This window comes from Aegilops tauschii, chromosome 2 (assembly GCF_002575655.3).
Source record: "Aegilops tauschii subsp. strangulata cultivar AL8/78 chromosome 2, Aet v6.0, whole genome shotgun sequence".
Taxonomy (NCBI): Eukaryota; Viridiplantae; Streptophyta; class Magnoliopsida; order Poales; family Poaceae; genus Aegilops; species Aegilops tauschii.
Genome location: NC_053036.3, coordinates 47,629,286 through 47,650,394, shown reverse-complemented (window position 1 = coordinate 47,650,394; position 21,109 = coordinate 47,629,286). Strand labels below are relative to the sequence as shown.

General features: G+C 50.4%; 2 protein-coding genes and 1 pseudogene across 5 annotated transcripts; 2 read left to right on the top strand and 1 right to left on the bottom strand.

The window, feature by feature from the left end:
• The first annotated feature begins 3,921 nt into the window (after positions 1–3,921).
• Positions 3,922–14,718, top strand: LOC109749488 (probable galacturonosyltransferase 7). 4 transcript variants are annotated; one of them, XM_020308441.4, is made up of 9 exons: positions 3,922–4,240; positions 4,415–4,446; positions 4,537–4,632; positions 5,036–5,134; positions 6,100–6,161; positions 12,046–12,344; positions 12,677–13,034; positions 13,116–13,658; positions 13,932–14,718. In XM_020308441.4, exons 6-9 carry the CDS (start codon positions 12,169–12,171, stop codon positions 14,211–14,213), a joined length of 1,359 nt encoding a protein of 452 aa, XP_020164030.1. In that variant the 5' UTR covers positions 3,922–4,240; positions 4,415–4,446; positions 4,537–4,632; positions 5,036–5,134; positions 6,100–6,161; positions 12,046–12,168; the 3' UTR covers positions 14,214–14,718. The 4 variants fall into 4 exon arrangements, with proteins under 4 accessions (XP_020164030.1, XP_020164031.1, XP_073364004.1 ...); XM_020308442.4 differs by lacking the exon at positions 4,537–4,632 and having other exon boundaries at positions 4,415–4,493; XM_073507903.1 differs by lacking the exon at positions 6,100–6,161 and having other exon boundaries at positions 3,978–4,240.
• Positions 10,650–11,390, top strand: LOC120973435 (secreted RxLR effector protein 161-like). The gene has a single exon (XM_040399036.1). It carries the CDS (start codon positions 10,650–10,652, stop codon positions 11,388–11,390), a length of 741 nt encoding a protein of 246 aa, XP_040254970.1.
• Positions 14,719–15,020: 302 nt separating the features above from the next.
• On the bottom strand, positions 15,021–16,443 carry LOC109749487 (putative serpin-Z8; annotated as a pseudogene).
• Between the last annotated feature and the right edge of the window lie 4,666 nt (positions 16,444–21,109).

Sequence of the window (21,109 nt, the reverse complement as noted above, 5' to 3'; positions counted from 1 at the left end):
GCCTTCTACGAGCCGTAGAAACAATGGGCTAATATTTACTGTAGTGACACTGGGCCTCCTACAAGCCGTAGAACCAGTGGGCCTTCTACGGGCCGTAGAAACAGTGGGCCTTCTACGGGCCGTAGAAATAGTGGGCCTTCTACGGGCCGTAGAAACAATGGGCCTGCTGCGGTCCGTATCATCAATGGGCCTTATACGGGCCGTATGATCGATTGGCCAAACATGGGCCAATAACAGGCCGCATTATGGTCGTAAACGGGCTAGAGTTGGAATCGTCCGTTCATGGGCCGACCATAATGGGCCATCGTTAATAGGCTGTATTTGATGACGCTATGAAAACGGCCCAACGTATTAACGGACCACAAACGGGCCGACTGTAACCACGGGCTGAATTTGGCCCACAAGCAGAAAATGACAGTAACAGGCCGTAAGTATACGAATGCTGGAAATGAACCCAAGAATAAATGGGCTCTGAGAAGGCCGAAAGATAACATGGGCTGGAAACGGCCCAACGGAATAACGGGCCGTTAATGGGTATAAAGTGATACACTGTTCATTATGGGCCAGTTTCACCACGGGCCGTTAATGGGTGTAAAGTGATACACTGTTCATTACGGGCCAGTTTCACCACGGGCTGTTAATGGGCCAAGAGTTACAAAGGGCCTCATATGGGCCGAAAGACGTCATGGGCCATACATGGGCCAGAAGTGAAAGTGGGCTGGAATCATATTGGATGGCCTAGATGACGCTAATGGGCCTAATTCGGATAGGGCGCAACGGGCATTGGGTTAGCGGGCTGTAAATGGGCTATATGCGAACATGCCGTTAACAGGCTTTCCATGGGCCGGCCCGCCACCTTTTGACCAAGTCAAACGGGCCGGCCTTTTCACAGGAATGGACCTCTGTTGGGCCGTGCCACGTGCCGACGTATCATAGGCGCCTTCTGTCCAATGAGTGGATGACATCTGTCCCAACGATGAGCCGACACGTGTTTCCTCCAGCCAATGATGATTTTACATGTGGAAAATCCCCATTGGTCGGGGCTGTTAACGGGTTATCGGATCCAAAACCCGACCCGATAGCTTAACGACGTTCCGCTACGGTGGATGCCACGTGTCGGTCACCCTTGACGAAAGCACTTATGTGACGCGCGATTTATCGTCATGGAAGTGGACACTTCCGTGATGATAATTTTGGTAATGTCATGGAACACTTCTACGACAGCACAGGTATGACTATCTTGATTCTGTCATAAAATCGTCATGGATGTACATGCATGACAAAAAACGCGACCTACTGTGACAAACACGTATCAGATTGGTCAACAAGTGGTCAAATGGAGGGGCGATGAGTGGCGTACGGTGAACAGTGACCGTACAATCACGTGTAGACGTATTGAGTGACCGTATTGGCCGTATTTTGAAGTACAGTGACCAAAGCGTGCTTTCTTCGCAAGTTCAAGTACCGCCAGTGCATTTTACTCTTTCTAGAATTGTCGGAGGTTTTTTTTCACCGGCATTGCCCCGCCTTGCCCAAACCGCTTCCTAGGTAACCACATCTCCAGTTTTTTTTCTTCCTTTTTTAAAGATAACCACATCTCCACCTAGTTCTGCTTGTGATGTAGGAGTAGTATGTCACTAGTCTTCACCTCAACCAACGTTGCCACTGTCCACCGCCGAACACCATCTGCTGTGGCGATGCTGCCTCAACACCCTGTGCCCGAAGCACCTTTTTTGCCAGCCCGCACATTCCAGCCATCCGTCTAAGTACTTTGTTTGGGCTTTTATTTGTGCTTTTATAGCTTTTTCACTTTGACAAAAAAGTCATAAAAGCTCCTAATAGGTTTTCTTCTTCTTCTCCACCTAGAGAGTCTCCTGTCGTCGTAGCAGCCATGGAGGCCTCGAGCGACCTCCCCCGCGCACCTGACATCAGCGCCAACCCTTCTCCACTTCCCGGCGCGGTCGTGACCAAGCCCAAGGCCTAGCGGTGCCTAGGGTTGGTGCCGCCGCTGAGGCCTGTGGCCGCCACCTCTACCGCCGTCCCCGGTGCCTCCAACAGGGCCGACGTCATCGCGTCCATCTCCGCCCTCCCCCCATCGTCCCCTCCAGTCGCAAGCAGAGGAGGCCACAATGCGCCCCCTTCGCACTGAGGGCAAAGAAGACGGCTCCTCTGACACCCGCGCATTCGCCTGCGGTATGTGTGGAGCCTCCATGGAGATCGAGGCGATCTCGCCTACCCTGTGGCCACCGGTGCACTGGTGGTGCTCGATGAAATGCCCAGAAGGCAATTCTAGTTTTGGGTTGCTATTATAGAAAGGCTAGCAAAGCAAAAAGAAAAAAATGTTGGCTTTGTAAACCTTCTCTCTCTTATTGCTATAATAAGTTTTTAGCAATTCAATATGCAAAGGTTGTTGGAGATGCTCTAAGCCCGTAAGGCTAGGTTCTTCTCAAGTGTCAGCATTGTGCTCCCCCCCCACACCTCTAAGTCTCATCCTTGCCTCCACCTATGACGACGCAGTGAGTGAGCTACATCATCACTTTTTGGCCTCGCCGTCACTCGAGCTTGTTGGACAATGCCAATATAACTATTCTTTGCTAAAGGGGAGAATAGGATTCACCCGTTTCCGGGCCCCTTTGCCATTCTCTAACAGTTTCTATGGCTTAAAGTTCAACAAAAATAACTTTGTGGCAGTTTCTTTGGTCCAAAAGGTGTGATGACAGAGTAGGAATAGTAGGATGGGGTGCGCGATGCTCTTACTCTTGGCTAAAAGGTTGATGCCACATAGCATGTCTTCTGTAGGTGCGCATGTGCCGTGGACTTATGGAGAGCTACGACGCAAGTTTGGATTCTACCAGATGTCTCCAAGCCACGGAACACGAGGCCGGAGTGGCTGCTAGAAGTGCTCGCCGACCGCTAAACGTTTGCTAAAGGTACTATGGCCGTGCTGGCACGTTCTTAATGAGATAACGCATGACAAGAACGCGCCACCAGACGCATGACAACATTGAGACGATGGCTTTGGAAAAGGGTAAAATGGTGATCAAATGAAGTGGGTGTTGGGGCTCCTATGTGGCATGTGCAGACCGCTCGTCCCAACACATGAAATGTCAGCCCCCTTTTGGCTGGATGGGTTAAACTCAGTGTCGATGGATCTTTCTCGACTGGAGATGGAAGTGCGGGCGCCGAGATGATCCTTCTAGACGACGCTGATGTCATTACCTTCTCGGCCCACTGCTCATTATGGTCTTACGCCGATGCTTTGCAAGATGAATTGGCTTGGTGCATGGAAGGGCTACCCTTGCTATCCATTAATCATCGCTGCCAGTCATTCTCGAGTCTGACTGCCCGCAAGGGGTGAATATGACGAACTTAGAAGCCAAGGATAAATCTCAATATGCCATGTGCAGGAGGTGAGGGGACCCATGGGAGAAAGGGAATCAATGTTACTCATACTCGTAGAGAGCAATATAATGTTGGTCATTTCCTTGCAAATTTTAATAGGACGGTGGATCAACCTGCTGTTTGGCTTTGCTCCGGTCCGGACAATGTCCCTACCATGTGTAGGGTTGGACTTTTGAGCTCTTGAGCAATACACACCCCATCTCCCCCCCCCCCCACCCCCACCAATTTTTTTTGTAGAAGATTTAGTAATCAAGTTTTTTTAGAAGATTTAAGGGTTTGAGTTTTTCTTTTCTTGTTGTTGAGAAACGGCAGGGAACTGAGCTGGTTCCTAGTACCTTCGCTGGCAGCCTGGCACACGACCCGTTTCAATCGGAGCGGACCTTCGCTGGCAATTTTGGCAAAGACGATGGCACTAGGCCCATGTGGCACATGTGCCGCACGCACGGCGGCCCACCCACCCACGCCACACTGGCACCCCATCCCTCGATTCCCTCAAAAAAAAAAAAAAACCCATCCCTCGTCCCCGACTCGCTTCACTCCCTCCCCTCCCTGGCGCAACCAACCCCCCACGCACGCACGCACGCGCGCCGCTCCGCCCCGCGCCGCACCGATCAAATCCCCCCCGCCCCACCCCGCAACCGCGTCGCCCAACTCGAAGCATCCCCGCTGGCCCGCACCGACTCCCACTGCGATGACCAGTAGAGGCGCCGCCGGTGACCGGAGCCGATGAAGGCGACGCCGCCGCAGAGGCGGAGGGGCCCGCGCCTGGTGCTGCTCGCGCTCGTCCTCTGCTCCCTGCTCGTGCCCCTCGCCTTCATCTTCGACCGCGCCCCCACCGGTACCCGCCCCCCTCCCCCTCTCCCTCTCCTCCCCCGCCCGCTCCGATTGGGGGCTCGGCGAATGCGGCGCGGATGCGCCCGCGCGCGCGCCTGCCTCCCGGTGGATCTGGGCTGGGCACCTCCGTGGTTTCTGAATTATTAACCGCCTCTTTTTTGACTGGTTTGCGATGCAGGCTACGTGACCACGGACGAGCGGCGCCGACAGGTGTGGCACTGTTTGTTTCCGCCTTCACTGCGGTTGGAGCGGGGCCGGTGAGAGATTCGTGCTGATTTTTTTTATTTTGTATGGATTTAGGAGGTCGTCTTTCATTCATTCGATCCCGTGGAGCCGATTGGTGGCGGTGGTGGCGGTGGCGCTGTCGATCCAGTCCCTGTCAAACGAGCGATATAGGTTGGCTGCGCTGCCATACCCCTTTTATCCATGATGTCGACTCTTTTGTAGTAGTAGTAGATTTGTATGGTTCCGTGATGGCGACCTCAGTGATGTCTAGTCATCATCGTTTATGGTGCTTCTTGGTGTGAAGATTCTACTCGGAATTAAGCATATGACGCTCAGTGGAATGGCTGATCTGCAATGGCAAGCTTTTTTTGGTGTAGTGTCTCTTGTGTGTTAGCTTTGTGAAGATACCGTTCTCTTCTTATGACCCTTAGCACTAGGGGGAATGTACTTGATTTTCACTTTGTTTCATGTTTATGAAGTACTGTATGAAGGATAACAAAGTATTTTGACAGCGCAGTTCAAGAATGGGCAAATTTGCATCTGCGTTACCTCACACTTTCTTTTTTCTTCTCAGGATGCACCCAGGAAGATTTCGAATGGCAGCAGTGGGGTGCCGCCGCCGCAGCATAAGCAAATTGATCGCCCCCTTTGGCTGTTAGTGTTAAACCAAAAGGTACTGCATAGTAACAGAAACAAACCCGGTGCCCAGTTAATTTTGCTTTTTTGTCTAAGCTTTTGAGATAGGAGTGAATCAGTGAAAGTGTTGCTGATGCTAGAAAATCATTTACTGAATGTATGCATGCCTACGCAATTGCAAAGAAACATGGTATACTTATTAGCAAAACCTGCTGTTTGTGCCTTTGAGGTCTACTTGAGGAAAGTGTACACCACGAATATACCGTGTGGCATGATTTAAACCAGTGCTGTTAGGTCTCCAGCTTTCTAATAATGTGATATGCCCTAAGACGTGCATGTGATATCTTGATTTTTCTTTGGTCTCTACCTCTTGCTTCCCTTAAATTCCTAGTTTACTTTACATAGAAGAAGCAATTTATTCTACCCAAATATTTCCAAACAGACTATAACGTGCATGTGCTATCTCGATTTTTCTTTGGCCTCTCACTCTTGCTTCCCTCAAAATTCCTAGCTCACTTTACATATTATTCCCTCTGTTCCTAAATATAATTCTTTTTAGAGATTTCAATATGGACTACATACTGAGCAAAATGAGTGAATCTGCACTCTAAAATATGTCCATATGCATTCGTATGTAGTTCTTATTGAAATCTCTAAAAAGACTTATATTTAGGAACGGAGGAAGTAGAAGCAATTTATTCTACCCAAATATTTCCAAACAGACTATGACGTGCATGTGCTATCTCGGGTTTCTTTGACCTCTCACTCTTGTAGTTTACTTTAGATACGAGAAGTAATTTATTCTACCCAAACATTTCCAAACAAACCAGTGTTGATGTTTCGAGAACAACCTCCCTTTCTTTGGACGAGCTGTCTATATGTTTTGTTTTACGTGGAAACTATTTGTAGGTTGCAGTCATTTCTTTATTGGTCTTTTATCCTTCTATGGTGCAGCTGTTTGTTTAGCTTTACATCTGACTCAGTAATTGATGACATATGCAGTTCTTCCGGTACCAAGAACCGAACCGCCAAAGGCTGTGAAGGGATCAACTCAAAGAACAATTGTACGCCTTCTGTATTCAAATATATACTGTATTTTCAGAACTGGGCTCAAGCTCTGTGATGGATAAGTCTACGTACTAGGGTCTTTGTGGGGCTGCAGCACATGGTCTTTGGGCTGCAGCACATGGTCCTTGTGGCAGTTAGGATAGCATCAAGGACTGGCAGTTAGGATAGCATCTTAGACTAGCATCTTAGCATATGCTTGGCTGGCTAGCAGCCTATAAGTATGTATCCCCAACCCCTCAGGTTGGCATGGCATTGTGTGAGAAATAAACCAACGAAAATTGTCCCAACTTTCCTAGTGTCATCCACAACTATCAATGCTCAGGCTGAAAGGTCTAACAAGTGGTATCAGAGCCTCGTTATCTTGTACCCTGAGCATCTCCTGCTCACCTCTCTCGCCGGGAGCTGAGCAGCCTAAGTCGGCAGCAGCAGCTGCTCCGTCTGCCTCTGGTTATCTCCCTCCCTCCGGACTGTCGAGCAGCAGTTCGTCTTCAACAGCCTCCTCTTCACGCAACAGCCCCCCTGCAGCGAGCCATGTCTGCAGGTCGCTCTCAGCACACGGCTACCTCGAGCATACGGCGCCGGCAGGAGGCCGAGCGCGCCGTGGCAGAGGAGCGTGAGCGAGCAGCTGCTGTGGCAGCAAGGGTGTCGAGGCTGGCTGCAGCGGAGCTGGCAGCAGCCAGAGCGGAGGTAGAAGCAGCCAGGGCGGAGGTAGAAGCAGCAGCAGCAGCAGCAGCAGCACGTGAGGCTACGGCGGATGCCAAGGCACTCCGCGGCGACTCCGGCAGCTCCAACAGCTCCGCGCCTGCGGACGACGGCGCCGACGCAGACCGCGCCAAAGTGGCGCGCCAAAGTGGCGCAAGAGCGGACGGCGCAGTGGGCAGCCGAGCACGCCCGCGCTCCAGGTGGAGGTGCGCACCGCGACGGCGGCTGCAACGACCAGGACCGCGGCCTCTACGAGGTCCGGACTGTGGTCAGGGATGTTGGTCCCAGTGTTGGGTGGCCTACCCTCACTAAAACCAACTACGTCGAGTGGGCCGGGATCATGAAGATCAGGCTCCAGGTGCGGCGCCTGTGGGAGGCAGTCCAGGACAGCAACGTCGACCACCAAGAGGATCGACGGGCGCTGGATGCCCTCATCGCCGCAGTCCCGCCCGAGATGCAGTTCTCGCTTTCCAACAAGCGGACTGCGAAGGAGGCTTGGGACGCCATCGCCGCGGCACGCATCGGCAGCGACCGTGCTCGCAAGTCCACCCTGCAGGCACTTCGTAAGGAGTGGGAGAGCCTGGGCTTCAAGCCAGGTGAGGACGTTGATGACTTTGCTCTCCTTCTCAACACTCTGCTGTAGAAGATGGTGAAGTTTGGCGATGCCACCTACACCGAGGAGAGAGCTGTCGAGAAGCTTTTTCGGTGCATTCCCGAGAAGTACAAGCAGATGGCTCGCTCGATCGAGTCTTTGCTGGACCTCTCCACGATGACGATCGAGGAGGCGATAGGTCGTCTCAAGGTCGTCGACACCGAGCCACAGCCACCCTCGGGGCCCATCACCACCGGCGGGAAGCTGCTCCTAACTCGGGAGCAGTGGGATACCAGCCTTGGTGACAAGAAGAAGGGGGAGCCTTCTTCCACGACGGGCGGCCGCAAGCGTGGCAAGTAGCGTAAGGCGCGAAGAGGCCCCCCCGGGCAAGGCACAAGGACGTGCCGAAGGTGCCGCCCGCAGAGGCGCCAAGGACGGCGCCGCTGGCAAGCCCAAGCCGGCACAGGACAACAGTTGTCACAACTGTGGCCGGCTTGGCCATTGGGCCAATGAGTGTCGACAACCATGACAAGGCCAGGCTCACGTCGCACAGGCGAAGGAGGAAGAGACGACTCTGTTCATGGCGCATGCAAGCATCGAGCTACCTTCAGCGACACCAGTCGCAAAGGCTCTCATCCACCTCGACGAGCCAAAAGCACACGCTCTTCTCGGCGATGGCTCCGGGAAGGACAAGACTGCGGGGTGGTGCCTCGATACCGGTGCCACCCACCACATGACCGGTCGAAGGGAATTCTTCGCCGAGCTCGACTCCGATGCGCGAGGCTCTGTCAAGTTTGGGGATGCCTCCGCTGTGGAAATTAAGGGCGTCGGCTCCGTCATCCACCAAGATGGGAGAGCACCGGCTGCTCACCGGTGTCTACTACATCCCCGCGCTAAGGAACTCCATCATCAACTTGGGACAGCTAGATGAGAACGGCTCACACGTGCTGATTGAGCATGGGGTCCTACGCATCTGGGATCGCCAGCGTCGCCTTCTCGCCAAGGTACCCAGAGGTGAAAATCGACTCTACGTCCTTGATGTGCAGGTGGCACAACCGGTCTGTCTCGCTGTTCGTCGGGACGACGAGGCGTGGCAATGGCATGAGCGCTTTGGGCACCTTCATTTTGAGGCCCTGAAGCGTCTAAGTGCCAAGGAGATGGTACGAGGCCTGCCATGCCTCGACCATGTGGAGCAGTTCTGCGACATCTGCGTGCTGACGAAGCAGAGACGACTCCCCTTTCCCCAACAGGCGAGTTTTCGGGCCAAGGAGAAGCTGGAGCTCGTGCACGGAGACCTGTGCGGCTCGGTGACGCCAGCCACACCAGGAGGTCGACGCTACTTCCTGCTGCTCGTCGATGATCTCTCTCGCTACATGAGGGTGATGATCCTCGGCAGTAAGGGAGAAGCGGCGGACGCCATCACGCGCGCGCAGGTTGGTGTGGAGGCAGAGAGTGGCCGCAAATTGCGCGTGTTGCGCACTGACAACGGCGGCGAATTCACGGCAGCTGAATTCGCGTCGTATTGCGCCGATGAGGGCATCCAGCGCCACTACTCCGCACCGTACAGCCCGCAGCAAAACGGCGTCGTCGAGCGGCGCAACCAGACGGTTGTGGGGATGGCTCGGGCTCTCCTCAAGCAGAGAGGGATGCCGGCTGTTTTCTGGGGAGAGGCGGTGCTAACGGCCGTCTACATCCTCAACCGCTCGCCTACTAAGGCACTCGACGGCAGGACACCGTACGAGGCCTGGCATGGGTGGAAGCCGGCGGTCTCCCATTTGCGGGTCTTTGGCTGCCTTGCGTTCGCCAAGGAGCTCGGCCACATCGGCAAGCTCGACGACAGGAGCACTCCGGGAGTCTTCATCGGCTACGCGGAGGGCTCAAAGGCCTACCGCATCCTCGACCCAAAGACACAGCGTGTGCGCACGGCGCGAGACGTCGTGTTCAACGAAGGGTGAGGGTTGCAATGGGACAAGGCGGTGGACGGCGGCTCGACGCCGACGTATGACGACTTCATCATCGAGTACGCCCACTTCAAGGAAGCCGGGGGAGCAAGCAGCTCCTCTTCGCCGGGCACGTCTACCCCGGCCCCCAAAACTACATCGACTCCGGTGCCTGCTACGCCGACGGCACCACAACCGGCGACGTCGCATACTCCAGCCCCGACAGTCACCACTCTGGGCTCGTCTTTATCAGCACCAGCTCACGCAGAGCACAACCCGATGAAGTTCGCTTCCCCGCTCACTCACGACGAGGAGCGTATCGACGCGTATCATGGCGGCGAACTGCCGCGGTATCGTACGATGGATAATCTACTCGGCGACCAGCCGGTGCCGGGACTGGTGCCACGTGACCTGGAGGCGCAGCTACAACTCGCGTGTGAGGACGGCGAACCACGGTCCTTTGCAGAGGCTGAGAGAGACGCGGCATGGCGCGCCGCGATGCAGTTGAAGATGGATGCAGTCGAGCAAAACCGCACCTGGGAGCTCGCTGACCTCCCTCGTGGTCACCACGCAATCACCCTTAAGTGGGTGTTCAAGCTGAAGAGGGATGGAGCCGGCGCCATCATCAAGCACAAGGCTTGCTTGGTGGCCCGAGGCTTCTTGCAGCAGGAAGGAGTCGACTTCGACGACGCTTTCGCTCCCGTGGCACGGATGGAGTCCGTGCGACTTCTCCTTGCGCTGGCTGCCCAGGAGGGCTGGCGTGTCCCATCACATGGATGTCAAGTCGGCATTCCTCAACGGCGACTTGAAGGAGGAAGTCTACGTGCATCAGCCACCGGGATTTTCGATCCCCGGCCAGGAGGGCAAGGTACTCCGCCTGCGCAAGGCTCTCTATGGCCTACGGCAGGCACCTAGGGCGTGGAACGCCAAGCTGGACTCCACGCTAAAGAAGATGGGCTTCGAGCAAAGCCCGCATGAGACGGCCGTCTACCGACGGGGCAGTGGAGGAAATGCCCTGCTGGTGGACGTCTATGTTGACGACTTGGTGATCACCGGCACCAAAGATGTAGAGGTGGCGGCGTTCAAGGATGAAGGCCACCTTCCAGATGAGTGATCTGGGGCTCCTCTCCTTCTATCTAGGGATTGAGGTGCACCAGGATCACTCCGGGATCGCGCTTCGACAGTCCGCCTACGCCAAGCGCATCGTTGAGCTAGCTGGGCTCACCGACTGCCACCCAGCTCTCACTCCGATGGAGGAGAGGCTGAAACTGAGCTGCGACAGCACGACGGAGGAAGTGGATGCTACGCAGTACCGACGCCTTGTGGGGAGCCTTTGCTACCTCGCCCACACACGGCCGGACTTGGCATTCTCCGTCGGCTATGTCAGTCGGTTCATGGAGCGACCGACGTCGGAGCACCAGCAGGCAGTGAAGAGGATTGTCCGCTACGTAGCAGGGACCCTCGACCACGGCCTCCACTACCCTAGGTGTCCGGGGGCGGCACACTTCGTCGGGTACAGCGACCACGCCGGCGACATCGACACCAACAAGAGCACGAGCGGGATCCTCTTCTTCCTCGGCAAGTGTCTCGTGAGCTGGCAATCGGTCAAGCAGCAGGTGGTGGCCCTGTCCAGCTGTGAGGCTGAGTACATAGCGGCCTCCACCGCCTGCACTCAGGCGCTCTGGCTCGCTCGACTGCTTGGTGATCTCCTCGTTCGAGACACCAGAACGGTGCAGCTCCTGGTGGACAGCAAGTCCGCCCTGGCCCTGGCAAAGAACCCCGTTTTCCACGAGCGGAGCAAGCACATCCGACTGAGGTATCACTTCATCCGCAGCTGTCTGGAAGAAGGGAGCATCGAGGCGAGCTACATCAACACCACAGACCAGCTCGCAGACCTGCTCACCAAGCCCCTTGGGAGGACCAAGTTCCTCGAACTTTGCTCCAGGATCGGGATGATTCGACTCTCCCACAAAACGACGTACAAGACTTAGGGGGAGAATGATGGATAAGTCTACGTACTAGGGTCTTTGTGGGGCTGCAGCACATGGTCTTTGGGCTGCAGCACATGGTCCTTGTGGCAGTTAGGATAGCATCAAGGACTGGCAGTTAGGATAGCATCTTAGACTAGCATCTTAGCATATGCTTGGCTGGCTAGCAGCCTATAAGTATGTATCCCCAACCCCTCAGGTTGGCATGGCATTGTGTGAGAAATAAACCAACGAAAATTGTCCCAACTCTCCTAGTGTCATCCACAACTATCAATGCTCAGGCTGAAAGGTCTAACACTCTGCTTATGTTTTGACATGTTTAGTCAACAAAATGAAAATGGGGGGGGGGGGGGGGGGGGGGTTCTACAGCAGTAGCAGCAAGTATATAATTTTTAGATATTAGATTGTCAGCTCAATCTCATAAAAGATCTTAGGCACACAATGCAATATTTTCAAATAATTGTGTTCCATATTAGTGGATTGATGTGATAGTGTACTTAGGTAAGCTAATCTTAAGACAATGCTGAATGTACTGCAACCCAGTATCTTTCGGAGTATATAGTACTTAACTTTCCAATCAATGTTCTTATCCCTCCCCTTATCTTTGCATCAATCAGAGTACAGTGGTTTTGCTATAATGCACATGCATTGCTTTCAGGAAGTTAGCAAGGATATAAAGAGACAAAAGAAAGACCTGAAACCAGATGAAGTGGAAAATTTAAAGGCTTGTCAGCTTGAATTTGGTAGCTACTGCCTCTGGTCAACAGAACACAAAGTAATTATGAAGGATTCAGTAGTGAAAAGACTAAAAGACCAACTATTCGTGGCCCGCTCATACTATCCAAGCATTGCCAAACTTCAAGGACAGGAGGCACTTACTCATGAAATGAAGCAAAATATACAAGACCATGAGAGGGTTCTCAGTGCATCTGCTGTTGATGCTGATCTACCATCCTTGTAAGAATACAGTTTTAACGGTTAAGCTTTTGTTGTCTTTTCTTCATTCATTCAATTGTAAATCTTAAATTTCAGTTTATGATGACTAGGTTATTATACCATATCTTAGCAACACACATCAGACTGAAACGAACATTAGAGTGTTACTCCCTCTGTTTGAAAATACAGTGTATTTACCTGTCTAAATTTGAACTTTGACCGTAAATTTCTCGTACAATATTTTGTTGTTTTTGTAAAAGGAGTAGAAACCCAACCTGCATATAATTTACCAGTTTTCAATATATGAGTTACTACTTTGATAATTCAAATGACAACTGTGCTATTTCGTTCAGTATCAACAAGAAGATAGAGCAGATGGAGCACACAATAGCAAAAGCGAAATCATGCACTGTGGAATGCCACAATGTTGTCAGGAAGCTTCGGCAGATACTTGATATGACCGATGATGAAGCTCATTTTCATATGAAGCAGAGTGCATTCCTCTACAATCTTGGTTCTCAGACATTGCCAAAAACTCACCACTGTTTCTCTATGAGGTTGACATTGGAATATTTCAAATCCCCTTCATTGGATTCTGATGTTTATCCGGCTCGCAAGTTCAATACCCCAAACCACAGGCACTATGTTATACTATCTAAGAATGTCCTTGCAGCTTCTGTTGTCATCAACTCAACAGTTATCAATTCTAAGGTATGTGGGTGATATTTACAATGACTAGCTTACTGTTATCTTCTGCTATGGGCATTGCTGATGTTCTTATTGTTCTTGTAGGAGCCAGCAAACAATGTTTTTCATATCCTAACTGATGCTCAAAACTTCTATGGCATGAAATACTGGTTTGCCAGAAATTCATACAAGAAGGCACCTATCCATGTCGTGAACTATGAAGAAATGGTTTTAGAGAAGCTACCAAAGTTTAGTATGCGAGAGCTGTATTTGTCTGAGGAGTTTCGTGTTCTCATCAGGAGCACCGAGCGGCCCACTGAGCAGACAAGAATAGAGTACTTGTCATTGTTCAGCCATTCACATTTCTTTATTCCTGAAATATTCAAGGATCTAAAAAAGGTAGTTGTATTGGATGATGATGTGGTTGTTCAACGTGATCTGTCTTTCTTGTGGAAACTTGATATGGGGGACAAGGTAAATGGTGCTGTTGAATTTTGTGGTGTAAGACTGGGTCAAGTGAGAAATCTCCTGGGTAAGACAAAGTATGATCCTAAATCATGTGCATGGATGTCTGGGGTGAATGTGATCAATTTGGATAAATGGAGGAAGCATAAAGTAACAGAGAATTACCTGCTGCTCCTTAAACAGGTTGGTATAAGTCTTTTCTCTATTTGGTTTCATGCTACAGTGTATAAAAAACTGAGTCCGCATAAAAACCGGCATGGAAGAAGATTTGGACAGTTTATATGTGGTGTGAAATGCAGTTTATTATCAATTACTTGCATGGAATAGGTAGCATGCTGCATTCATTTTTATTACTGGGCAAGTATCATTATTGTATTAATTTCTGTGTAATACCGAACAACGGTGCTTCATATGGTTGGGACACTGGATATTTATTCTGCTGTTGTTGTGTTGCAGGTCAAGAAAAAAGACGAGGTATCTCTGAGAGAAGCTGCCTTTTCTTTAAGCCTGTTGTCTTTTCAAAATCTCGTCTACCCTCTTGATGGGAGGTCGACTCTGTCTGGACTTGGATATGATTATGGAATCGATCCGGAGGTTGCACAGAGCTCTGCAGCGTTGCACTACAATGGCAATATGAAGCCTTGGCTTGAGTTAGGCATACTGGACTACAAGATATACTGGAGGAGGTTTCTCACTCGAGAAGATCGATTCATGGATGAGTGCAATGTAAATCCATAGCACACTTGATCAGAACCATCAACAACAGTTTGCGACATCCACTGGCCTCCACCTTAAAATCCGTCGCTGTCTACTGGATGCCTGTAGCTCCCAAGAGTTGCACTGTCATTGGCTACCATCTACAACAAACTACACGCAGCAGTTGAACAGGAGAAGAGGTGCTGCCATTGGCTACCAGTGTCGACAGTATTGAGCAGACGCAGCATCATCTGTCCATTGCATTGAACAGATTGATTGATGGTTTGGGGATCTTGCGATTTTTTATGTAGCAGGTAAAGGATGATGTCTCGTTGTCCAGATTGTTTGGTCAGATCGTCGATGCAAAGATTCATTTCATATTTCTCTCTTTTGCCAATAAGGGCACACACACATGTAATCTCATTTTTTTGGCTGTTAGCTGTAGCGTGGTGATTAATTTTTTGGGGTAGTTCTGCGCCTGTGAAACTGTGGATAACCTGTATATTGTTTGCTATACTTTCTCGCTGGAATGCCATATTTTCTACAAGGTCTCGAGGGGCGCGCTCATTTGTTATCGTGAGTGGTGCAGTGTCCATGGCTCCTTTGTGCGTCTGAATTGGTGTGTCCATGTATCAGTGCACTAAAGGCATGATTAGCACCTCTAATGGCCATGCTACATGTCAATGAGTACCTAGGCGTGGAACTGAAACTTGGGTAGATCAACTAAGCCTGAAGGAACAAATTAACGATAAACCTTACAAAAATATGTAAAAAAAAAATTGGTCATCTATTTCAAACGCATGCAATGTAGTATTTGAAATACGGGAATTCCAACATCCTACGTAGCTACTATTGTGTCGAGGGATCGAGGGCATGGCCGGCGAAGACGACGGCGCCGGTCCCCTCGTCCACAATGAAGTAGGCAAACGGATGATCGGAGACAAAATCCACCACCGGTGGCGGTTGCCTCGGCCTGGCAGCGCACCCCTCCTCCATAAGACACATGGTGACGGCCGCGGCCCTGGTGCCCTCCTCGTTCACCTCGATGACCGCTATGTGGACGACCTCGCTAAGGATCAGCGGGAGGCCGGAGCGGTCGTCCTCCGTCATGTCGGACAGGTCGGCCGCCTCGCTGAACGGCAGGCGGAGGCCCAGCTTGTTGAGGACGCCGACGACGCTGTCGTGGAAGGAGAGCTTGAACCTGGGCACCTTGAACTCACCGACGTCCACCTTGTGAGCAGGCAGGTGCTCGTGCAAGAATCCCGGCCGGGAAGCAATCGCGTCGAGCAGGCTGCGCAGGCCGTCGTCGGCGTCCGGGAGGAAGATGCACATGGAGAACTGTGTGGAGCTGGAGCTATAGCTGTAGCTGTCGTTGGAATGGTAGCCGGCGACGGCGAGACGGGAAGGTGCGGCAGCATGAGAGAATCGATCAGGACGGCCGAGCGGGGCACGGTTAGGAAAGAACGGGCGGGCTTCGTGGGATCACGATCAACGTCTCTCGGATGAAACGGAGGGCACGGGCGCGCACGCACTTCCCCCATCTTGTACTCGAGCTTGAGCACCTTGAACCCCTCGTGCACAGCCACGAACTGCCTCTTCCTGCTCTGCATGAAGGGCACGTCGACGGCGCCGGCGCCGCCGGCCCGGCGGAACGACGCGTCGGCGGTGTCGCTCTTGTGGAAGGGCTGATCCCACTTGCCCTTGAAGTAGATGGCGTTGCCGAGCACGACGCGCGTGTTCTCGTTCACCGAGTTCCAGCCGAGCACGGACTCGATCAGGTTGTTGGTGGCGCGCGCCGCCCACGCGTTGATCAGCTGGCGCGACCCCTCGGGGTCGCCGCGGAAGTTGACGGTGGAGGCCTCGGCACCGTACGCGCCGTCGACGACGGCCCAGCGGAACCCGGGCTTCAGCGGGCACGCCATGTCGCTCCAGACGCCGCACGCGAACGCCACGCCCGGGCCGCCGGAGCCCGACTGGTCCTGCAGCGCGGTCCCCGCCGCGCGCGCGACGAACGCGTCGAGCTCGCCGCGGGATGGCACGCCGAGGACGCGGAGGATCTCGTCAGGGTGGCGCCGCGGGCGCCGGCGGCCACGAGCGCGAGCGCGGTGTAGATGGACAGCGGCGAGAAGACCAGGTTGCTGTTTGCGTGCTTGTCGGCCAGGGCCCGCGCGAGGCTGGCGGATAGCGCCGCCAGCCCTTGGGCACCGGAGACTACGCCGCCGTCTGGCTGCCGATGATGCCTCCTCGTCGGCTCGGCTCCTCGGAAGTCCATCGTATCTATCGTATCGTATCGAATCGATCGAGGGTTTAGAATCGCTGACGGATCTGATTATTTTGCTTCCGTTGGTGTCACGAGTTTTTGCTAAGGTTCTGGGGTATTTGTATTGCAGAGTTGAACCAATGCGTGATCGTTGTATTCTGTCAAAAAAAAAAAAAAAAAACGTGATCGTTGTATACGTTCTCAAATTTGTACTTATCGTATCGGCTTGGGTTTCCTGTTAGATTTCCTTCTCTCTTTTTACTTTCCATCTTTTTTGACCCTGATTTTTTTGAGAAATGTCTGTAACTTTATTCATATTTATCCCGTAAAAAAACTTTATTCATATTCAGAACAATTACAGGTACACTGGTTTAAACCTAAGATTCAAAAAAAAAACAAAGTAACCTCATGACTAAGAATTACAATAAAATCTCTTGAAAATACCTTCTTCGCTTCTATCTCTGCTTGAAAAAAAAATACTCCAAAGACTTCGGTAAAGAGGCTGTAATTGGAATGGAGCAACGATGTTCTCACTCTTTCACCCGCACGAACATTACCAATAATGGTTTTTGAAAGCGCCTTGAGTTGCCCATACAAAAAATGAAAATCCTTAATCGATGAACGTACTTGGGCCAGGGATGATTCCCTAGAAGTGCAGGCCGTCGAATCACTATATCTTCACCATGATGTCGATGCAAGATTTCACCTCCATAAAGAATCAGACCAACAAAAAAATCTTGACACAACAATATAAACTCATCAGATCCGAATAATTGGATCCGCGAGGACAGAAAACTCTCTAACCTCATGGCACCGCCAAAAGGACAAGAATTATGAAGATCACTAGACGTTGACGAAGAACATACATATCTTTTTTGACCCTGATATTCACCACACGTGTGGCACAATGGACACCCGACCACACGACTCATCCGGTCATATCCACAAACCAGCTCACACGACCCTGTGTGGGCGAACATTAAAACTGCTTACACGTGTGGCAGGAGAAACCCATGGCCCGAACACACTATCCATCCCCCCCCCCCCCCCCCACCCCCACATTCCAACCCAGATTTTATTTTGCTTTCATAAATAAAGCCCAGCTGTGTTGTGCTAGAAAAAAATGCCATCATCTTTAAAAAGCAGAAAAAATGCCATCATAAAAAAAAAAACTAAAAATGCCCATGGCAGATCCGTAATAAAAATTAACCATGGCAGATTCATAGTAAAAAATAAATGTCCATGGCAAAAAATTAGATGGTTTCTGCACAAATCTTAGTTCCCATATACGAATGATTTCTATTAAAAATTGTCATTGCTCTAAAAGTACTGGAATTGCCATGGTCTTAATATTAAACAATGCCAAAGCAAAACTGCATGTTGAAAATTTGCCATGACATATCTACTGTTATATGATTATTGAACAAAAAAAAAGACCTTGATTGCAAAAGATGGCAAATTGTATGAATTTTCCATGGCAAACAATGTTGTTTCCCACCTAAAAACATGGCAAGTTTGCCGTGGGGGTGCATATCAACTTGCCATCACATAAAAATTCAAAAAAATGCCATGTGTTGAAAAACAAAACAAAATCCTAGAAACTTGTCATGTACATTTTGAATCTTCGATTGATAGGTACATTCAAATTGCCATGGCATGCATAAGATTTCATCTTAAAATTACACAGAGACCTATCAAAAGGGGGCAATTGGTAGGTGGAACACACACTTTTTGAAGGATGGCAAGTTTGCCATATTTTATAAATTGTTTGCCGTGTTTTAGAGAAAGAGCATTCGTATGTTTTAAGAAAGAGTATAGCGGTTCTTTTCTTACTTTCATCCATAAAAACATATAAAGGTTTAATTGATTCCTCAACCTTAGGCAAAAAAAACTTCATCTTGAGATTTTCTACATCATGAGAAATTCTATCAATGCTTCTAGACATATCATCAATCTTACTCATTTTTTTTCTATCGCAATATTAAAATTCTTTTGAGCATTGATAAATTCTTTAATATTATTCTCAAGATCAAAGATGTTCCTATTATTATTATAAGAAGGATTTCCATATGAATTATCATAATTATTAGAGGAATTTTCTGGAAAAGGTCTAGGATTAAAATTACCTCTATAAGCATTGTGTTGACGCCAGATTTTGGCATGGTCAAAAACACAATTAAAATGGCCTCAAATAAAAAGTGTTCAAAGTGAGAAAGTTCTGTATCTTCAAAAGGAGAAACTTTGATATTTGGGCCATAGCCATCCGATCTCATCTCTAAGGCCAAAGTTGTGTTTAAAGTACTGAGATTTTGTATTCAGAACACTATTCGGCTGATTACGCCCCCAATACGGCCTCATATGGAAAAATGATCTACATGAATTGTCTTCGTCTCGTTGAAACGATCGATTTTAATATAAAAATTATCCCAATCCGAGTTCGTATGCAAAAGTTAGAGGCAACACTTCGCGGGCCGGCCATGAGTGAAAAAGTGACGCGAGGGACCAGACACCCACTAGGTGGTGTCTGATGGGTCGCGTGAGTTTCTTGGCCTTTGCCGGCTGAATGAAAACCTTGCCGGGGTGGAAACCTTGCCGGGCTAGAAGCTTGCCGGGGTAGAAACCTTGCCAGGGTGAAAACCTTGCCGGTGTGAAAGCTTGCAGGTGTGAAAGCTTGCCGGGGTAGAAAGCTTGCCGGGGTGGAAAGCTTGCCGGAGCCAACCCTACCGGAAGTTGGAGATGGGCTTGAAAGGTTATTCAGATGACCTCGGATAGAAAAGTGTTTGATCTTCTCAATCGGAGGTCATATGAAAATTCCACGGCCTGTACAAGGAACAAGACAGAAGTTTGGGCCAGATTCGGGCCGAATCCGAGTTGGATTGGAATTAGAAGTGGAGGACGTGAATTAATGTAATTTTCTTGTAAGGAAAGCCTAGATGAATCATTTGCTTGTACGGGAAGTCTAGCCGCCTCTTATATATGTTGGGGGTGACGGCCGATTGAAACAACACACAATCGAACAAATCAATATACTATTTTTTCAGTCTACGTTTTATCTCCCTACCGTTTTTCTCTCTCGTTCTTCACCGTTCTTCGTATTTGAGAGCTGCGAATTGTTGGGAAACGTAGTAATTTAAATTTTTTTCCTACACACACACAAGATCATGGTGATGTATAGCAATGAGAGGGGAGAGTGTGTCCACGTACCCTCGTAGACCGAAAGCGGAAGCGTTATGACAACGCGGTTGATGTAGTCGTACGTCTTCACGATCCGACCGATCCAAGTACCGAACGCACGGCACCTCTGAGTTCAGCACACGTTCAGCTCGATGACGTCCCACGAACTCCGATCCAGCAGAGCTTTGCGGGAGAGTTCCGTCAGCACGACGGCGTGATGACGGTATTGATGATGCTACCGACGCAGGGCTTCGCCTAAGCACCGCTATGATATTACCGAGGTGGAATATGGTGGAGGGGGGCACCGCACACGGCTAAGAGATCAATGATCAATTGTTGTGTCTCCAAGGGGTGCCTCTCTCCCCGTATATAAAGGAGCTAGGGGGGAGGCAGCCGACAAAGGAGGAGGGCGCGCCAAGGGGGGAGTCCTACTCCCACCGGGAGTAGGACTCCTCCTTTCCTAGTAGGAGTAGGAGAAGGGGGAAGGGAAGGAGAGAGGAGGAAGGAAAGGGGGGCGCCGCCCCCCTCCTTGTCCAATTCGGACTAGAGGAGTAGGGGGCGCGCGGCCTGCCCTGGCCGCCCCTCCTCTTCTCCACTAAGGCCCACTAGGCCCATTGTACTCCCCGGGGGGTTCCGGTAACCCCCCGGTACTCCGGTATATGTCCGAAACCTCCCGAAATACTTCTGGTGTCTGAACATAGTCATCCAATATATTGATCTTTATGTCTCGATCATTTCGAGACTCCTTGTCATGTCCCTGGTCTCATCCGGGACTCCGAACAACCTTCGGTACATCAAAACACATAAACTCATAATACCGATCATCACCGAACGTTAAGCGTGCGGACCCTACGGGTTTGAGAAATATGTAGACATGACCGAGACTCGTCTCTGGTTAATAACCAATAGCGGAACCTGGATGCTCATATTGGCTCCTACATATTCTACGAAGATCTTTATCGGTCAAACCGCATAACAACATACATTGTTCCCTTTGTCATCGGTATGTTACTTGCCCGAGATTCGATCGTCGTTATCTCAATACCTAGTTCAATCTCATTACCGGCAAGTCTCTTTACTCGTTCCGTAATACATCATCCCGCAACTAACTCATTAGTTGCATTGCTTGCAAGGCTTATAGTGATGTGCATTACCGAGAGGGCCCAGAGATACCTCTCCGACAATCGGAGTGACAAATCCTAATCTCGATCTATGCCAACTCAACAAGTACCATCGGAGACACCTATAGAGCACCTTTCTAATCACCCAGTTACGTTGTGACGTTTGGTAGCACACAAAGTGTTCCTCCGGTATTCGGGAGTTGCATAATCTCATAGTCATAGGAGTATGTATAAGTCATGAAGAAAGCAATAGCAATATACTAAATGATCAAATGCTAAGCTAATGGAATGGGTCAAGTCAATCACATCATTCTCTAATGATGTGATCCCGTTAATCAAATGAGAACTCATGTCTATGGCTAGGAAACTTAACCATCTTTGAT